Consider the following 18,828-nt stretch of genomic DNA (forward strand, 5'->3'; position numbering starts at 1 on the left):
ATATATATATATATATATAATGTTATATATACAGACACACACGTGTATTACAACCGTCTTTAATCAGGGGCAAATTTTACAATCATTAAGAGTTATGAGCTAATTAACCAAAAATTAAAAATCCAAATTAAGAGGGAACAGAAAGGAAATATTAAGTATTCAATATATGCCGAATAACTTCCTTAAAATATAACCCAAAATAAAATTTATTCCTTTAATAAATGATTTAATATCAATATCCTAAAAAATAATAATAATTAATAAACAGGGAACCGGTTGAGATTGTTGGATGTAAGCATTTAATTTCATGCTAAAGGCATCGAATCTATCCACCCTTTGTAAAATCATGACCTTGAATGTAAAAGTATTAATGGTCAGAATAATTGTAGCATAAAAATCCATCCACCATTATTATTATTATTATTATTATTGTCAGCATCCCTCGCCACACCTCGTTGCATGATTGTAATTCAAATCTTATATAATAATAGAGACGATCTTCACCACTCACACACACACACACATCCACCCATTATTTCATCCTTCAAGAGATTCCTCCTGCCACAATAAGAATGTGTTAGAAAGTGTAAGAGAGGGGGGAGACAGGGACGTGTGTGTATATATATATATATATACACGGTGTGTGTGTGTAATATGAGTGTTTAATAATGTCGGGGGGGATTATTACGGATGGCTGGGAGAGAGAAAGAGTAAAAGAGAAGACAAAAGACGTAGATAGATAGGTAGATATATACATAGAGCGGGGGGGAAATAATTGAAAGTGAGAGAAACGGAGTTTGAGGAGGGGGGGAGGATTTAAAAAATAGAGTGATAAGATTATATGAAAATGGGGAGGGGATGGAGGGAGAAGGAGAAAGATATAGAGTTATAGAAGGAGGGGGGGAGAGAGATAGATAAAAATACGAAAGCACAGAGATAGTATATGAAAGTATGAGACAAATTATGAAATAGAATCTAATTTTATATAATTAAAAAAAAGAAACAAATATATATATTAGATATATATATATATGTAATTTTATATAGGATACTGTGAAAATAAATAGATAAATTTAAATTAAAAAATACATAAATAAAAATTATTTGAAAAAATCATTAAAAAAAAATAGATATGATGAGTGTGCGAGTGTGATTTTTTGTAACAACCTTCAATTCCTTCTTCCTCTTCGGCTCCGCTCGTTGTCCAGATACCATCGCAGACAAAAAGGGATTTTTTCCTCGTCGTATATAAAAGATGTCGCGTAGCCTTGCCTTGATTTTTCCCCACGTCTTAAATAACTTATATCTGTCTATGTGTGTCTATAATATGTCAGACTGTCTCTCTCTCCTTCTCTCTCGCCCTCTTTCTCTCTCTGATTGACCGTATCTTTCTCCCCCTCTCTCTGTATCTATCTACATATCTGTGTCGCCCTCTCTCCCTGTCAGTAAGGGGTCTCTCTCTCTTTATAAATATATCTCTCTCTCACTCTCTCTCTATGCGAGACAGTCCTTCACTTTCCTTCTCTCTCTGCGAGGCCTTTCTCTTTCCCTTTATGCAGGTTTCTGTCTCTCCGTCTCTCTCTCTCTCTCTCCCCCTCTCTCTGTCTGCTTCTTCTTCTTCTTCTTCAACTTCGTCTGTGGTTCTTCCTTCCTTCCTTCCTTCCTTCCTTCCTTCCTTCTTCTGGCTTGGCACAAACCGAGTTCCAAACGCACCACCCACTTGCAAACCCTGATTACATATGTAATATATTATTACTTACTGGATATCCTGATGGCGAAAATGACCGCATTGGTGGCGGGCCCTGAGGGGCATAGCGCTGCTGCTGCTGCTGCTGCTGCTGCTGTAGCGGCGGCGGCGGCGGCGGTGGCGGCTGTGGTTGCATAGTCATCTGATGATGTTGCATCCTCGCTCTCTCTTTGCTTTCTTTTTTCTTTTTTCTGTTAATTTTGAACCACTTCTCTGCTCTTCTCTCTTTCTCTCTCTCTCGCTCTCGCTCTTTCTCTCCTTGTCTGTTGTATTCTGTCCCTTTACTCCCGCCGCTTACCACTTCTCTACTACTGCTGGTGCTACTACTACTGCTGTTGTACTGCTGCTGCTGCTACTACTGCTGTTGTTGATGCTGCTGCTGCTGTTCCTGCTCCCGGCGCAATTCAATCTCGCGAGATTTTCGCCCCGGTTTCCGGGCGAGAGCTGCATAATAATTACAGAAGGATACAGCAGCAACATTAGCCTCGTTCTCACCAACAGAAGAAAAAGAAAAAAAGGGGGGGCGGAGTAAAGACAATTAAGCTCCACCCATTTTTTTCTTTTCTTTTCTTGATTATTCTCTTTCTCTTCCTTCCTTTTTAGATTCCTTCACTCACTTACTTACCTTCTTTCTTTTCCCCTCTCTCACATGCCCTTACTCTCTCTATCTTCTACATCATTTCACCTTCCCTCGTGGCTTGGAGTTTCTTCCTTATGTCTGGCTGCAGAATCTCTGAGATGCCATGCTGCTGGTTCCGTTGCATTCGTCCATTTCTAAGTCTTCGTTTCTTCTTTCACTTCTTTTCTTTTCAGAGTTTACTATTCTTTTTACTATCTTAAACGATTTCCTCATATTTTTAACGATAACCAGTTTGGAGTTTACAAAATTGGAAACTATTTCTGCAAACGAATTTTGGTTTTGATTCTTTTTTATTGATGCATGTAATAATACAATAACGCAAGTTACTCGAGAAAAGTCCGATTTTAGTGTAAAAATTCGGAGTATACTCTAAATTATCTGAAGATTTACCTGGAGTCTTACATTCTATGCAAGAGAGGCATAAAGAGTTGCGTAACGGCAACTCTCGTTCGCTAAAGTTGGTCAGCATATGCATTTGGTGGAGCAGAATTTGGTGTAGAATCGTAATTTTTACTCAGATAAAAAGATAGTAGACCATGAGACTGCATGAAGTAAAATTCTTTCGAATCTCTTTTACTCTTTTACTTGTTTCAGTCATTTGACTGTGGCCATGCTGGAGCACCACCTTATTGTTAAATATATTTCTATTGATCACCTGGAGAATTATAGCACTAGGATGTCCACTTGAAGAATCGTTACTCCTGGCCTGTTCCACCTGGAACCGTTACCCACCTCAGTTTTACGCCACCAGTAGAATCGTCACACCACCAACAGCTTGCTTCTCTTAAAGAATTGTCACTACAGCCTACTTCATCTGAAGAATTGCCAGCCTAATTTGTTCCACCGGAAAAATTGTCACCCCGGTCTGTTCCACCCCAGTCCACAGGGAATATAATTATTCAGTAACATAAATCTATTCATTTATGCTATGCATCTTGATTGTAAAATCTGAAGGAAAATAAACAGTAATAATATTTACACTGTGTTCCATAATTAACCGAAACAACATTATCTGATACGTGAGTTATGATAGTGACGATATTGTTGTTATTGTTATTTAACCCCAGCCTTGATCAAAGGCATTTTGCCTGTAACCAGGTCTGGTTATCAAGAACTATAATCCAATGTTACGGATGGATTCCAAACGGTATGATGTGTTAATTGAGGGAAATTTGTCTCCTATTTCTAGCAAGGCAAGTGACTGCATAAAAGTTCCCTTGATTGGTGGTTGTATTAATGGTAACTTATGATTCAAACCCTTTATTTTTTTTTTTTTTAATGAAGATCAGTGGTTCTCAACTAGAGTCCATAGGACCCTTTAGGGCTCCACATAAGATTTTGTTAAAATTTATCAGCAATAAATTACTTATGCTTCTGCAATACACAAAAGATTGTGGAGGCGCAATGGCCCAGTGGTTAGGGCAGCGGACTTGCGGTTTCGATTCCCAGACCGGGCGTTGTGAGTGTTTACTGAGCGAAAATACATGAAGCTCCACGAGGCTCCGGCAGAGGGTGGTGGCGAACCCTGCTGTACTCTTTCACCACAACTTTCTCTCACTCTTACTTCCTGTTTCTGTTGTGCCTGTAATTCAAAGGGTCAACCTTATCACACTCTGTGTCACACTGAATATCCCCCGAGAACTACGTTAAGGGTACACGTGTCTGTGGAGTGCTCAGCCACTTGCACGTTAATTTCACGAGCAGGCTGTTCTGTTGATCAGATCAACTGGAACCCTCGTCGTCGTAAGCGACGGAATGCCACGACGACACAATATTTTAACAGCTTTTCGTTGGAAATGTGATGGTACCATCTAATGTTCTTGGTGGTCCCCAGGGCTCTGCCACCGAAAACGTCGATCCTTTTTGCCAAGGTCTTCGTTAGTGGGGGGGGGGACGTTTCCACTCCACAGAGAAGAACGGAGAGGACCGATGCATTGTAGATAATGTATTACCCGCCTTTTCCCCGACAATGTTCAGGAATATCACCTGATTCTTATAAAAGCAATGATATTTAGATTCTAAGGAGAGAAACTTCAGTCTGTTGAATCTTTGTCAGTTGACTTCTCTAACTTAAGCCAGACGTCTTCGTATTCCACAAATCACATATTTGTACATACATGCTGCACCGTTGGTTTTTTTTTTCCGGAGTTTCCATGAATGTTCTTTGGACATCGTAAGGCAGAACAGCGTTGAGTTTTGTTTTATGTCTTCATTTAACTGGCTGATTCTTCAACTCCATCGAAGACCAATTCATCAGCTTTTTCAGAATCTGACGCAGTGCTGGATTATCATCAACCCTATTAAGTGCTATTTTGGGGAATTCTTTCCTTGACTCTTCTCTGTGATTTCATCAATGGTGACGGGACCCGATTACTCAGCTCTTGTATCACTTTGTCAGCTGAAGGAATTTCTGGGACTGGTCAACTTTTAGCGGTGTTTTATTCCCCTTTGTACTTGTGACAGGAACATTGACAGCGTTCGTAAACACCGTCTCTCTACATACGAACTGAACTTGATTCATTCCATTCAGACATAAAATCAAGTTTAAACTATCCAAACATGACTTTGTCAGGGACTGATGAAGTCGACAAACAATTAGCCATTTAGGTCTCTGGTGGAAATATGAATAACGTTTTTTTATCAGTGGATTCGCTGACCGACGAAAACACAACAGACCCAGCAGATTCTCAACTCATTAAAATCCAGTTGTTTCAATTTTAGGGGATAAATAATATATTGGAATGTCAGTAATATTTCCCCGTAGCCTGACACGTTTTTTCGTGCAAGGCGCTCGAAACGGACAACTATGCTTTTATGATGTACATTTACCACATGTCAACACATACACACATGCACGCGCGCACACACAGTTTCATCACCATCATCATCCTTTAACGTCTGTTTTCCATGCAGGCATGGGTTGATCCTTTCAAAAGGCTTTGGTCAACCTGGGTCTATAGTAGAAAATACTCATCCAAGGTGCCACACGCATTAATAAATCAAGTTATATCCATGGCAGGTTCAACTGACACCCATCCAAGCTTTCAATGGTTCTCCATTATTATTAATAGCACTGCGCAACAGGTTGTAAGCTGTTTGTCTGGTTGAAGGGTGGGAAAAATCACTGTTAAAGTTCCTGTTACCAAAACTTTCAAAAGCAGTAGTTCTCAACCATTTTAATAACTGGGTCAGATCCAAAACCTGGATTTTTTTCAGTGGGCCTCACCAAAAAAATAAATAAATAAATAAAAAAGAAGTAAAACAAGGCAATTAAAGAAACATTTATTATGTTTAATGGGAGAAGACCATTGAGGGCTGCTAGAAGACTGCTTGAAGGGCCGTGGATGAGAACTGCTGTTCTATAGAGTCAATCAATGCAAGTGTGAAATATTGCTATAAATCTAATCATAAGTAATGTTAAAACATCTTTTAATTTTCAATTGACACCAATTCTTAACTCTTACTAGTTTTGTTTTTTTCTGTGGAGGCACACAGGCCCAGTGGTTAGGGCAGTGGAATCACGGTTGTAGGATCGCAGTTTCGATTCCCAGACCAGGCGTTGTGAGTGTTTGAGTGAAAACACCTAAAGCTCCATGAGGCTCCAGCAGGGGGTTGGTGGCGAACCCTGCTGTACTCTTTCACCACAACTTTCTCTCACTCTTTCTTCCTGTTTCTGTTGTACCTGTAATTCAAAGGGCCAGCCTTGGCACACTGAATCTCCCAGAGAACTACGTTAAGGGTACACGTGTCTGTGGAATGCTCAGCCACTTGCACATTAATTTCATGAGCAGGCTGTTCCATTGTCGTTGTAACTGATGGAGTGCCACAATTGTCAGTTTTAATAGCAGATAAATTTTTAATGTTTAATTTCTTTTCGACTTGATTTTTTTGTTTTTCAAAGCATCTACAATTCCAAACTCCCAGCATCAGTTGTTAGTTGCCAAGACATTGCATCCTTTAAAACCTCCATGCTTCCTGAAATTCCCAACACTACACCTGGTATGCACCCCCACTCCATACGTATGCACACCTGTATATCATGACTCATACACTGTTCACCTTCCTGGCTTTTGTACATAATTCTATGTACTGCACATGCACCTTTGATGAGTTGTGCATTAGATGAACAATATTATACACCCAAGCAAGCATCCTCAATGAAATTTATAACCATCACAATATTATGAGTGCATTTCAAAAGAAAACAAAAACAAAAATAAATATATATATATATTTGAAGGCTAATTCCAAATATTTTATTTTTCTAAGATTAATGAATTAATAAAAAAAAAAAAAAAAAATTAAAAACAGGGTAATTCATAATTTTTTTTTAAAAACCCTGCATTCAATTCCTTTGGCTGTACATCACAAAATATATATGTATGCATGGAATTTCTCCTTTTAAATTCTAAATATAGATGTAAGTATATATATATGCATAATTATACACACACACACACACACACAGACAGTGAGAGAAAAAGCTTTTTTTTTTTCTGTTTATACATTTCATATACAAATTTATTATCTCTCTTCAAAAATTTACTAAATAGTTAAAACTATATATATATATATATACACACACATATATATATTAGTTGCATCACCAAATTAGTGGCATGGCATATTAACAGCCACTAGAACTAACAATGTTCCCCATTTTGGAAGAAGCTTAGATTCTCTTTGAGCTGCCTAAATCAAGTAAAATACATCCAAAAAAGGCAAATGTCTTTTGGCAGCTGCTAATGAGTTAGAAAACTAATTTTTTTCAAGGGAAGAAATATTCTATTTCAGAAATATACAATGTGAAATAACTGTTTATTTACATTTACATTAAAAAAAAAGTATAAGAAACACTTCATTCAATTTAATATCACTAGAATAAATTGTTTAAATGTATTTTTGATGCCCTTAATCAGTTTTCATTTCTATTGAAAAGTGTGTGTGTGTGTGTGAACAAGCATTTACCTAATCATTAATTAAAGAATGAACAGAATTGCTCAAATTCTGAAGATCTCCCAAATCAAGGTGTATCAAAAAAAAAAAAAGAATTAAAGAATATCTTGATTTGTCACTTATTTTAATGTTTGTATATATATATTTTTATTGTTATTTTATATATCTTAACAGAACAATCAAAGTAAGGTATTTTGTACCAACATTTATTTCCCCAAAAATGTTCCCACTTTATTAAAAGTGACAGAATTAGAAAAAAACCAATGTTGCTGGCAGAAACGGTAAAGTGCTGCACATAATAATGCCTGGCAGGATTTAGCCTCATTCCTTTTGTTCAGAGTCTAGATTTTACCAAAGCCAAACTTTCTTTCCATTATTTCAGAATTAATAAAATAAGTGACAGTCAATTACTAGAATTGATGAAATCAATTACACGTCTCCCCTCCAATAGAAATAAAAAATGGTTAAAAGTCATTATCTGATAAATTAATACATTAATTTTGTGCTAATTAGTTTTGATTGGCTGCAGGGAAATAATTTCTTTTGAAGAAATTTAGAAGTTTGACTTGAACCCAGTGTATTACTGGTGGTTGTTTTATCAATCTTCTCTTTCTTGAGGAATAGAAAATGGAATTTAGTTTTGGTTGGATCTGATTTTTGAAATGCATTCTTCCTCCATACACTTATCTTAAAAACCATCTCTGTTATGTTAATCAATGATGTCACATGACAAAGTCCACAAATCTAAACTGCTTCCACTTTGCAAATGTACTTTACAACCAATCCTAAAGTTTACATAAAAAAAAATCCAGAAAAGTTTTGAATTTCATCAGAAATATTAAATGTTGAAATAACCTTCATTACCATATGTGATTAAGATTAAGAAAATGGCTTATGGCATGTGGGAAAATTTGGAAAAGGGAGATCATCAGTCTGTTGATGTTTTTGTAACTGATTTAAATGTCAGAGTTTAAGAATTTATAAATATGTATTTAAAAAACAATAAGACATACACACACACACACTTTTTTTCAGTTAAAAAAAAAAAAAAAAAAAAAATCAAAAACAATTTTTTGCTGTTTTGTTCTGTTCAGCAGTATATAGTTGAACACTGTATCAATACTTTTCCTGAATAATATTAATGACATCCCTGTCTTGATTAAAGCTAGTATGGGAAAAAAAATTATATATATATATATACATATATATATACACATATATACATATACATATATATACATACACACACAAATCCAGATATCACATTTGCCAATAAGAATAATAGTTTTTTTATCAGTACCAATTATAAGATGAAGTAAGAAACGTTCATTTATGTAGTTCATACCACAACTGTCAGAATATAAATTTGGTCTCGTATTACAATACCACAGTACTGCTGCCAGCATGAAACAAATCTGTTAAGTCCTCAACTTGGACAAGTTTCTTTGCTGCTATTTCGTGTAAATAATCTTAATGTGTTTATTTGATCTGATGGAAATACCTCCCTCACACTTAAATAACAAACTTAAAAGCTGCAATAGACATTTGAGCAAATATGTTTCTTCTGTTAGATTTTTACATTCATCATCTGATGATTGAAATTAAAAAGCATTTAGAAGATGCTTTGATTTTTTTTTTTGTTCCTCTACAAAAATATACCCTTTTGTTGACATATAAGAAGCAATTACAGAAAAGAAAAAAAATCACCCCCAGGTCCTATCAAGTTGAACTTCCCATAAGTCTTAAAGCACTAAAAACTTTTTTGTCCAGAATATCTGCTACTGAAATTGCGGTGTTTCTAATATGCCCATGTGTCTTTTGTGCCACAAAATGCAATACTTTTAAAGTACATTTTTAATATTATTCTTTTACATTATTATTATTCTTTCACAAACTATTTATATGTTATTTTTTTATGGTTTAGTAAGAAGCAGTGATTCAGAATATTGGTTTGCTTTCAAACCCAAAACCTGATACCAAAGATGACGCTGAACTAAACAATACATTATGTCTACCACTCCCAAAGAGGTGCTTTATTTGACAGCTTATCCGGTACATCACCTTACAAGGTTCACTTGAATTTTAAAACAACCTTTCTAAAGAAAATTAAAAAAGAACTTTCATTTGATATTCACAGTTCTCACTATTGTCAGACCATTTAAACCTTTTTGCATTTAAACTGGCCAAAATATTCTGTCTTATGTTCAAACTGGCCAGATATGGGCCCCCTTACAATTACCATAGAATATCATTCTAAAAATTAACAGCTACCTCATAAAATTCTGAAAGCTATGAGAAAATGCATGATTAATTCAAAATAACAGGAATAAACAAGCATCACTTTGACAATGCTAAAAGATTAAAGTTTTGATGAGTTCAGATCCATTATACTAACACTTTAATCCTTTCCATACTATGTTTCAAGTTAAAATACATCACTGACACAATGTAGCTAAATTCTGAAATAAATGTTAATTAAAATGGTTTTATAAGACAACTATAACTTAAATTTATTGATATATCAAAGTGATGTTTCACACAAGAACTTAAAAAACTTTTTACAAGAATCTTTTATGGAATTTTGTCTCAAAACTATGAATTACAGTTGAATATAGGTAAAATATAAAGTATATTTTGTTTAAATATCTCCCTATAAATTAAGTTAGTAGCCAATGCGACATCATACTATATAGCTTAATAAATAACTGATAGCTTCAAGCTAATAAAATGTAGAGCTATAAAACACCAGCTGTTCTCTATTTTCCTCTTGCCTAGTGCTCCTATATATATATATGTATGTATATATATATATATATACATACAGAGAGAGAGAGAGAGAGAAAGAATACTGTTGTCTAAGAATCCATACACCAGAAAAAATATACAATTGTATATTTGTCAATAAAGTGGGTATATATTAAGTATACAGTATTATAGATCCATTACAGATGATCTTACCAACTAGTTTCACACAGGATATTAGGTCATCAGATGATCCAATAACTGTGCTCGTCAGAGATGGCCAGTATGGAACCAATGACAACTAGTACTATTGATAACTTTATATATATAAATAAATACTATCAATATATATGTGGTTGCTTAAGAAAACAGCAATAACACTATAAAGCAGTTTTGTGAGAGAAATATTTGCAGTTCATTTTACAAACCATTGAAATAATTGAACCACTGCTTGCACCACAAACCCTGACCTGTTTATAAGGTGCAAGTTAATTTCCTGGGCCATTTTGTTGGTTTAAAAAAATATTCACCTTTTAAGCCACCAAATTTAGTATTGTCAATCTGATGGGCCTCTACGATTTCAATCTGTCCAATTTCACTCACAGGGCTTAGGTTTAGGTGGGCGTAGGAGAGAAGGGGTGCGGGCTGGGGGGTATATTTTGTATCTAAACAATGTAGTGTGTACACTGGAATGCGTGAAAGTTAAAATTTATAATTAAAAAAGACAAAGCATTTAAGCAAGATATTCCATGATTTGATTTCTAAAAATTTTGTGCTGTTTTAATATGTATTGAGACATAATTTTTTAATAAGTGTTAGTATTCTTAATAACGTTACTAATACGGATAGTAAATTATAATTTAAAAAAGAAAAAAAAACTTTCTTCTGTCTTTTCAAGCATAAGTACAGATGTTTTGAATTACGGTGTGTGTGTGTGTGTGTGAATACACACACACACACACACCAGAGTGCTGAACCATTCATGATATGGTACCACAAGACGTAAAATGGAAGAGTCAAACCAATCTGCCTAGGAAGTGTCTTTGTTTACTAAATCAAAATCATTTCCAAGAACTCAATGGAAAAATAAAAGACATTGAATGTTTTAGGAAGAATGTATTCCTAAGTTGTCTTTATTCTTAGCAGAATCAATCCCAGAGAGAGAGAGAGAGAGATGAAAGAATACAGACTCTGCTTAGATATGAGCTTAAGACACAGAGGGATGAAAGTAAATCCAATAATAGTCTGGTACCATTTGTTTTGCTTCTGCCTTCGACATCAGTTTGAAATCTTTAACAGAAGATTTAAGCAAATTCAGATTATATCACAGTTAGATTATTAGGTGATTAACAAACCAACAAAAACAAAAAAAAACTCAATTTTATGAATTACAGGAGGTATTAAGCCTCAGCTTAAATATAGCCACGATGAAGACACTCCAGCCATGACCAACCTGTTTATGTTGTTTACTACTTCTAGTAAGACATTAACCAATTAGAAGACCTTCCTATGAAGATAGGATGGAATTTAAAGGAGATTTAGCTGCTATTTCTTGCAGAGGAGTTACCTTGTTAAAGCACAGAAGTTTGTCAGACTGGGTGTTTAAACCCAGTTCTTGTGGGGTCATCAGACAGGATTTCAAATCTCCCCGACAGGATGCTAGTCCACCCCAAGTCTGTTTTGCTGAAGGCCTGGAAGCTATAATAATCCAAGCAGGTAAACTGAGAGGAATAGAATCAGTGGTCTTATCCACAGACACAGATATACAATACTTAATGATAGAAGAACTTGTGATCCATGGCTTAGTAGTCCCCTACCTTATCCAGCTGATTATTTTTGGGTGTAGAATTTGAAGTGAAATACATCAGTACTTGTTGCATGAGATAATCATAGGTAAAACTTAGGACCAGGAAAGGAAATATTAAAAGTCAAAAATAAGTTCATAACATATCTAAGTCTGACGTAAATCAATTAGATTTGATAAATTATGTCTTCTGACAGTGTTCGTTAAACTAATTTCTTAACTGAGCTTGGTTAAGTTAGCATTTTGCTACAAACAGACTGAATATAATTTTGGTTCTTAACAACAATGCATTGGCAACTTTAGCTGTGATAATAATTTATGTTATGATTATTATTGACATTTGAGATTAATAGATTACAGCCAACAAAAATACAAATGGCTAAATTTAAATCCAGATAAGTTTGTTAAAATATCAAATACTTGTTTTCAATACCAGATATCTTTTCCATATTCAGCACTAGCTTCTTACAGTGATAATTAAAAAAAGACAAAGAAGACAATCTTTGTACAATTCAATATGATAACATTTTCCAAACACGCATGCACACATCCACAACAAATCACTCAGTTTTTTTAAAGTATTCTTAGATGAAAGTTAGAGAATGTTAAAGATGGCGAATCCCATAGTCAGTATTCTGTGATGGTGTCAATGAGTTGTTCCACTAACTACAAACGATGACTGTTTATTAAAATATGAAGGCACATGTACGTCAACTGGAAATTAATTGTAAACAATTGATTTTTATGTATTCAACACTGCATAACAGAAAAACTGAGTCTAAAAAAAAGTCTTGTATAGATAAGGAGTATATGTATAACTGAATATATACATACATACATACATACATATATATATACACACACACACACATATATATGCATGTATGTATCTTAAAAAAGATACACAATAGAACCAATATTAAATGTATCACAATTTTGATTCATAATAAAGTAATATTTTCTTATATATAGTAAAATTATTCAAAAAGATTAGCTATTCAAAAAAAATGTAAATTTTCAATTTATTCTTTACATTTTTTTTAACACTGAAGTTTTTGGTACTGTCAGTTTATCTGAGAAGAATGTATTTCACAAGAAACTAGTTGTAGTTCTAAGACTTATTGTTATTTATGATTTTAACTTTCATTCTGGATTTAAAAGAAATTCTATAGAGAGCCATTTGTGATGGTTTGTGGATTAAACATTCTGGTAGCAATACATTTTGTGGTATCAAGAGTGGCACAGAGTGGTAGTCGAGAATCATGTCAAGATTTTCTTGTTAACTGTGCAAAACATTAACTGTAAGTCAAATTGAAAGACAATTACAAGAAATCTTGTAGAAAAAGAGATAAAAGTGTCTCCAAGATTTTTGAAAAAAAAAAAAAAAATTGTGCAACGACCCGATTGCTTAAATAGTTAAGCTAGGTGTAAGCTAGGCCACTACTGTTTGATAGGTAAACAGAATCCCTCAAAGACGAGAGAAAGTGTACACAGGTTTTCTGGGATTGAGACAATATTAGTTACAATTTGACTGGGAACAGACAACAGTGAAATATGGCCAAGACCCAATCATTTCAACTTTAGTAAGTAAGCACTAGCAGACTTGTGTGCAAATCCTCAAAATCTCAGTTGTCCCCTTTTCCCACCATCTTTCTAGTAGAATACATGTTGCACTAGGATGGATGATGGTTAAAATGGATGGATTGATTAAAAGAAATGAATGCAGAGAAATCAGTCCTGTTTGTTGGGATCCAAACCTGAAAAAAATCAAAAAAAAAAGATCCCTGATTAAAACTAATATCTTGTTAGATAAAGAAATAGAGAAGACAACTGAAACACAGATGAAAGAAAAGACTAGGAAGGAATATCACAGGTGTATTAGGTTAATAATCCGTAAGTGAGTATGAATTTCAAGAAGACCCATTCTACTCACGAAGACCTACCTACTACAGCAGCATCGTTAATGTTCCTGTCACATAAAAAGGCCCCGTGCTGGTACCATGTCAAAAGACACCAGTGCCAGCGTCATTTAAAAAGCCACCTTTTGCTGGTGCCACACAAGGAGAGCGCTTGTGCCGCTGCCGCACAAAGAGAGCGCATGTAACAGTGCCACACAAAGAGAGCGCTTGTGCAGGTGTCACACAAAGAGGGTGCTTGTACCGGTGCCCACAAAGAGGGCACTTGTGCCGGTGCCACATAAACTATCAAACTATCTGATGTGGCGTACCAGCATTTTTTTTTCAATGTGCCAGGTAATATTTCTTAGTAATATTAATTTATACCGGAAACAATATATATAATGAATATAATAAAAGTTGACAATTTTTTTTTTATCTTATATTTATTTTGTAAATAAATAATACAATATTACATAAGCATTTTATAATGTTTCTTTCTTTTCTGGAAACTTGCCACGTACCAGCAGCTGATGGCTTGCGGACTGGTGCCAGTCTGTGGACCATCACTTTGAGTACCACTGCTTTATGTAACTAGAAAAATATAAAGTATTTATTGTAGAACTAAAAAAATATCTAATTAAGAATTTACACGAAACTTAGACACAGCTACAAATTATAAACATTACATTAAACAGTTTTCTGTCTTAGAGGCTGAAATGATGAGGCAGTTGTAAAGAAAGTAAAATTGTGAAAAACTAAAAACTATACTAAAACAGGGTAAAGAATGCCATGCTAGAGCAATGGTAAAAATAAACCCTCTATCTGGTTAATATTGCCCAAAAAAAAAAAAAAAAAAAAAAAAAGGCCCCAAAAGCTGAATAGAAAACAAAGAGAAACAATATAATTGAAAACCTCTCCATGTTCATAAAGCAGGGAGAAAGTTAAATGTAAATAGAAAAAAATAATTCATATTTTACCCATTGGATTAAGAACTAAGAAAGTGAGTAGATCGGATAAAGACAGAATTCCCTTGACGTGATCTTCTTTATCAACAACCACAAGCCGATGAACCTGAAAATGTAATAAATATTGAAACTTATTAAGAAAAGTTAACTCAGAAATAGATATTGTTTATGTATTTTAAGAGGAATTAAAAAATAAAAAATCCACACCATGTCAGTTTATTAACTGTTGATAAAATATTCAAAGAATTTGGTAGATTTTGAAAATAATTAAAATATAATTACATAAATATAAATGAAACAACATAAAGCACTTATGGCACCTGTGCTGGTGGCATGTAAAAAGAACCATTTGAGCGTGGCTGGCATCTGTGCCAGTGACATGTAAAAAGCACCCACTACACTCCTGGAGTAGTTGGCATTAGGTAGGGCATCCATCAGTAGAAACCTTGCCAAATCAGATTGGAGTGCAGCCTCCTGGCTTGCCAGTCCTCAAACTGCCCAACCCATGCCAGCATGGGAAGCAGACATTAAACGACGACGACAATATACCATAGCAACATATGAATGGATGCTCTCCCCAACACCAACCACTGTACAGTATATAGTAAGTGCTTTTTGTTGTGCCACCAACACAAGTGACACTATCGTACAGATTTACAGGACTATGAACTTTGAAAGAGTCCCTTTACACAAGGTGACAAAGGCTAAAAAGTATGTGAGAAGGGGCCAGAGCAGAGTAGTTTTCTTGATGTAGAGGAGCTACATAAATACTGTGATTTTGAGGTAATTTTTGAAAAATTTGTTCCAAGGTCATTTTAATTTCTTTGAGATTCTTTTAATTTGCTTTAAGATTATTTTAATTCACTTTCAGCTAAAGAAGCTTCATCATTCTAGAAGTCAGTATGGCTAATCAGCAATGGCCAAGTATTTCTCATTTTGGAAAAGTTACACTTGCATCAGAATAATATATCAGAATAACAGGGACTGATTTACAGTTCTATATTTAAGAGACATTCTCATTCTTAAGGTATTTTTCGATGTTATCATAATTATTATTATTATTCAGGTCACTGCCTGGAATCGAACTCGGAATCTTGGGGTTAGTAGCCTGCGCTCTTAACCACTACGCCATATGCCCACGGGCATATGGCGTAGTGGTTTACAGGACTATTAACTTTAATTAACTCTAATGTTAATTAAAGTAGAATAATATGGTTGCAATCTAACTTACCTCAGCCATCACAAGTCTTTCTATTATTATGTTCAAGGTTTCGGTATTCTGACATTTAACAACACCTTCAAATCCCTACCAAAAAACAGAAAAAAAAAAACAAAAATTCAGTTTTTCAAAAAAATGAAAATGTACATTTATTATAATATTTTTGAAGAATGTCAGTGAAAACTATAGACAAATTTATTACTCAGTCTCATAATTTTCTCAATTCTGAAGAAAATTTACAAATTATTTTTATGGTTTTAGAGCCGTTAGAATCAGTGTTTGGGAAAAAGAAAAAATTCTTTGCAATTTGTTTCAACTCTTTATATTCTGAGTTCGAATTCCACCAAGGGCAGTCTTTGCTTTTCCTTGATCCAAGGTTTATTAAATAAAGTACCAGTCAAATACTAAAGCCTGGTGGTATCAACTGACCCCTCCACTAAAAGCTGCAGCCCTTGTGCCTTTCGGGGTCGATAAATTAAGTACCAGTTGCATACTGGGGTCAATCTAATCGACTGGACCCTGCCCCTAGAAATTTCGGGCCTTGTGCCTAGAGTAGAAAAGAACCTCAGCTTTGCTATGATGGGCAGACCTTCTTGAACACAGCATATCATTTATAGTAGTGGTTCTCAACCACTTTTTGCCTGTGGATTCCTTCGATTCTTATTTCACTCTAATGGACACCCATACCCATTTGAGGTTCTAAATAAGTCCCATTATATTTTTGTAATTGGATATCATCAGGAATTGTATAAAAAGAATTGTCAGAATATTTCATGTCTTGTAGCTTACATGGTCCCCAGTTGAGAACCACTGAGTTATAGGATACATCACTTCAGTCCTAATAGAACACACAGGAACCCAAAGCAAATTTTCCATAATGAAAATAGAATTCTTTAAGAAAAAAAAAAGTCTTTTTACAGAGTAATTTGAATATGAAAATAATGTGATGCAAGGCAATACTTACAGCTGTTCTATGTTCTAAAGCTTGAGATATTGTAACATCTAAATTATTGTATGTCTTTTCAGCAGCAAGATTCTGTAAAAAAAAAAGGTAAGAATTATTTGAAACATATCATGGAACTGGAGAATATTGTAGTTCGCTTGAAGCATTGTGTATTGTTTGTAAAATATAACATGTCTTGAATGGCACAACAATGCAGAGTGACTATAATAACTGCTATAATTTAATTATTCATAGTCTGATACAATATTATATTAGACTATGAGTAATTAAATTATAACAGTTATTATAGTCCACTCTGCATTGTTGTGCCATTCAAGACAATGTTCTATTTTATAACATGGAACACTTTTCAGCAGGAATGTTTTATAGTGAAGAAAAATTGTTTTGGATCATTCGTTATTTACAATGTTAAAATCTTTTCCTCTTTCTGTACAGTATTTGAATGAAAGAAGTAAGGGGGAGAGAAAAATAGAGACAAAAAAATTAAAGAGAAAGAGGGAAGAGTATTGTGTGTGCATGTGTCTTTTATCCTTTACTGGTTTCAGTCATTGGAATGCAACCATGCTGGGGTTGGCAACAGGAAGGGCAACCAACTGTAGAAAATCTTGTTCCATCAAATTCCATTTGGCCCATGCAAGTATGAAAAAGTGAACGTTAAATGACGAAAGTTTCTATAGTGGATGGATTTCTTGTTGTCTTCACCAAGACAGTATCTAAGAATGTTCTAGATAATCTTTTGACTTATTGTAAACAATCAAGTGAGCTGAATCATACACATGAATTATTTAGTAATTTCTCTAGTACAGCATTTACTTAGCACTCAATAAAAGAAATATTCAACTGAATGTTACTTACAATCACATCAAATTTAGCATATACATCTACGACTTTGCCCTGTTCATCAACTACTGGTAGTGCTGATATACGATGTTCTACAAATAAGTTTAATGCTTTGATGATTGGTGTGTCTGGCCCAGCCTGAAACAAATAATAAGATAAGAAGAATGGTTTTATTTATTTGCCACAAGGGCAAAAGACGAGGGAGGACAATACCAAGACAGACATAAAAGAGGTTTTACATATAATGAAATGGTAAAAAAAAAAAGGGAGGAAAGAAAGAAATAAAGTATACACAGTATACACTGGAAAAAAAAGGGATAAATGCATAACATACAAAAGTTTTTAAAAAAAATGTAGTGGGGAGGATGATAGAGATGTGGCCCTCCTGATACAGGAAGGCCTCTAGGGATAATCTAGGAACCACACGAGCAAGTGCCCTCTCCAATTCCTTCTCTCTGACTCACAAGTCTACACTTAAAGAGGTACCATCCACTCTTGCCATTTTCACAACTTTCACCCATCTTTCAATAAACTCACTCGAGGACAACACTTCTCCCTCCACTCTCAATTTCCTTTTCAAGTTAAACTTGAAGAAGTCAATGAGAGCTCTACCAAAGAGGAATGGATCTGTCCTCATGCCTTTCAGCTTTGTCCACCAAACAACTTCTTTCACCACAGCCACCAGGCAAATAAGAAGAATGGCTTCAAATTTTTGCACAAGGCCAGCAATGTTAGAGGAGGAGTAAGTCAAATAACACTGACCCTAGTCTTCCACTGGTACTTATTTTATTAACTACGAAAGAATGAAAAGAAAAATCTACTGCAGTAGAATTTGAACTCACAATGTAATGATTCATAAGAAATACCACTAGGCATTTTGTCCAACATTGTAACGATTCTGCCAGCTCACCACAATAACAATAATAAACTTCTAATTATTTCAAAGGGTACAGAGTGGAAATAATTGTGAGTCATTAAATGCTCTAAATCCAGGAAGATTTTAATACATCTTAAAGAAATTTATTTTATAATTTAAACCTTTGTCTGAAAAAT

The 18,828-nt window shown here is 34.6% G+C and overlaps 2 protein-coding genes across 47 annotated transcripts in view; both read right to left on the minus strand.

Annotated features, from left to right (window-relative positions):
* LOC106869145 (SWI/SNF-related matrix-associated actin-dependent regulator of chromatin subfamily D member 1) overlaps positions 1-2,108 on the minus strand; it is a 74,847-nt gene extending 72,739 nt beyond the window's left edge. For 8 of the 40 annotated variants that reach the window (XM_052970350.1, XM_052970349.1, XM_014914725.2 and 5 more), the window contains exon 1: positions 1,761-2,107. In XM_052970350.1, the coding sequence (XP_052826310.1) occupies positions 1,761-1,904 (144 nt within the window). In that variant the 5' untranslated portion in view covers positions 1,905-2,107. Of the gene's footprint in view, positions 1-1,167; positions 1,712-1,760 lie in introns of those variants that run through there. The other 32 variants (XM_052970354.1, XM_052970353.1, XM_052970352.1 and 29 more) reach the window with 10 other exon arrangements.
* Positions 2,109-6,604: 4,496 nt separating this feature from the next.
* The window catches only part of LOC106869147 (5'-AMP-activated protein kinase subunit gamma-1), a 486,366-nt gene continuing 474,142 nt past the window's right edge, over positions 6,605-18,828 (minus strand). For 6 of the 7 annotated variants that reach the window (XM_052970373.1, XM_052970371.1, XM_014914748.2 and 3 more), the window contains 5 exons: positions 17,791-17,913; positions 16,936-17,007; positions 15,984-16,058; positions 14,765-14,858; positions 6,605-13,646 (listed from right to left, as the gene is read on the minus strand). In XM_052970373.1, coding sequence (XP_052826333.1) covers positions 13,621-13,646; positions 14,765-14,858; positions 15,984-16,058; positions 16,936-17,007; positions 17,791-17,913 — 390 coding nt within the window. In that variant the 3' untranslated portion in view covers positions 6,605-13,620. Of the gene's footprint in view, positions 13,647-14,204; positions 14,379-14,764; positions 14,859-15,983; positions 16,059-16,935; positions 17,008-17,790; positions 17,914-18,828 lie in introns of those variants that run through there. The other variant, XM_052970372.1, reaches the window with a different exon arrangement.

Source organism: Octopus bimaculoides, chromosome 9, assembly GCF_001194135.2.
Source record: "Octopus bimaculoides isolate UCB-OBI-ISO-001 chromosome 9, ASM119413v2, whole genome shotgun sequence".
NCBI lineage: Eukaryota > Metazoa > Mollusca > Cephalopoda > Octopoda > Octopodidae > Octopus > Octopus bimaculoides.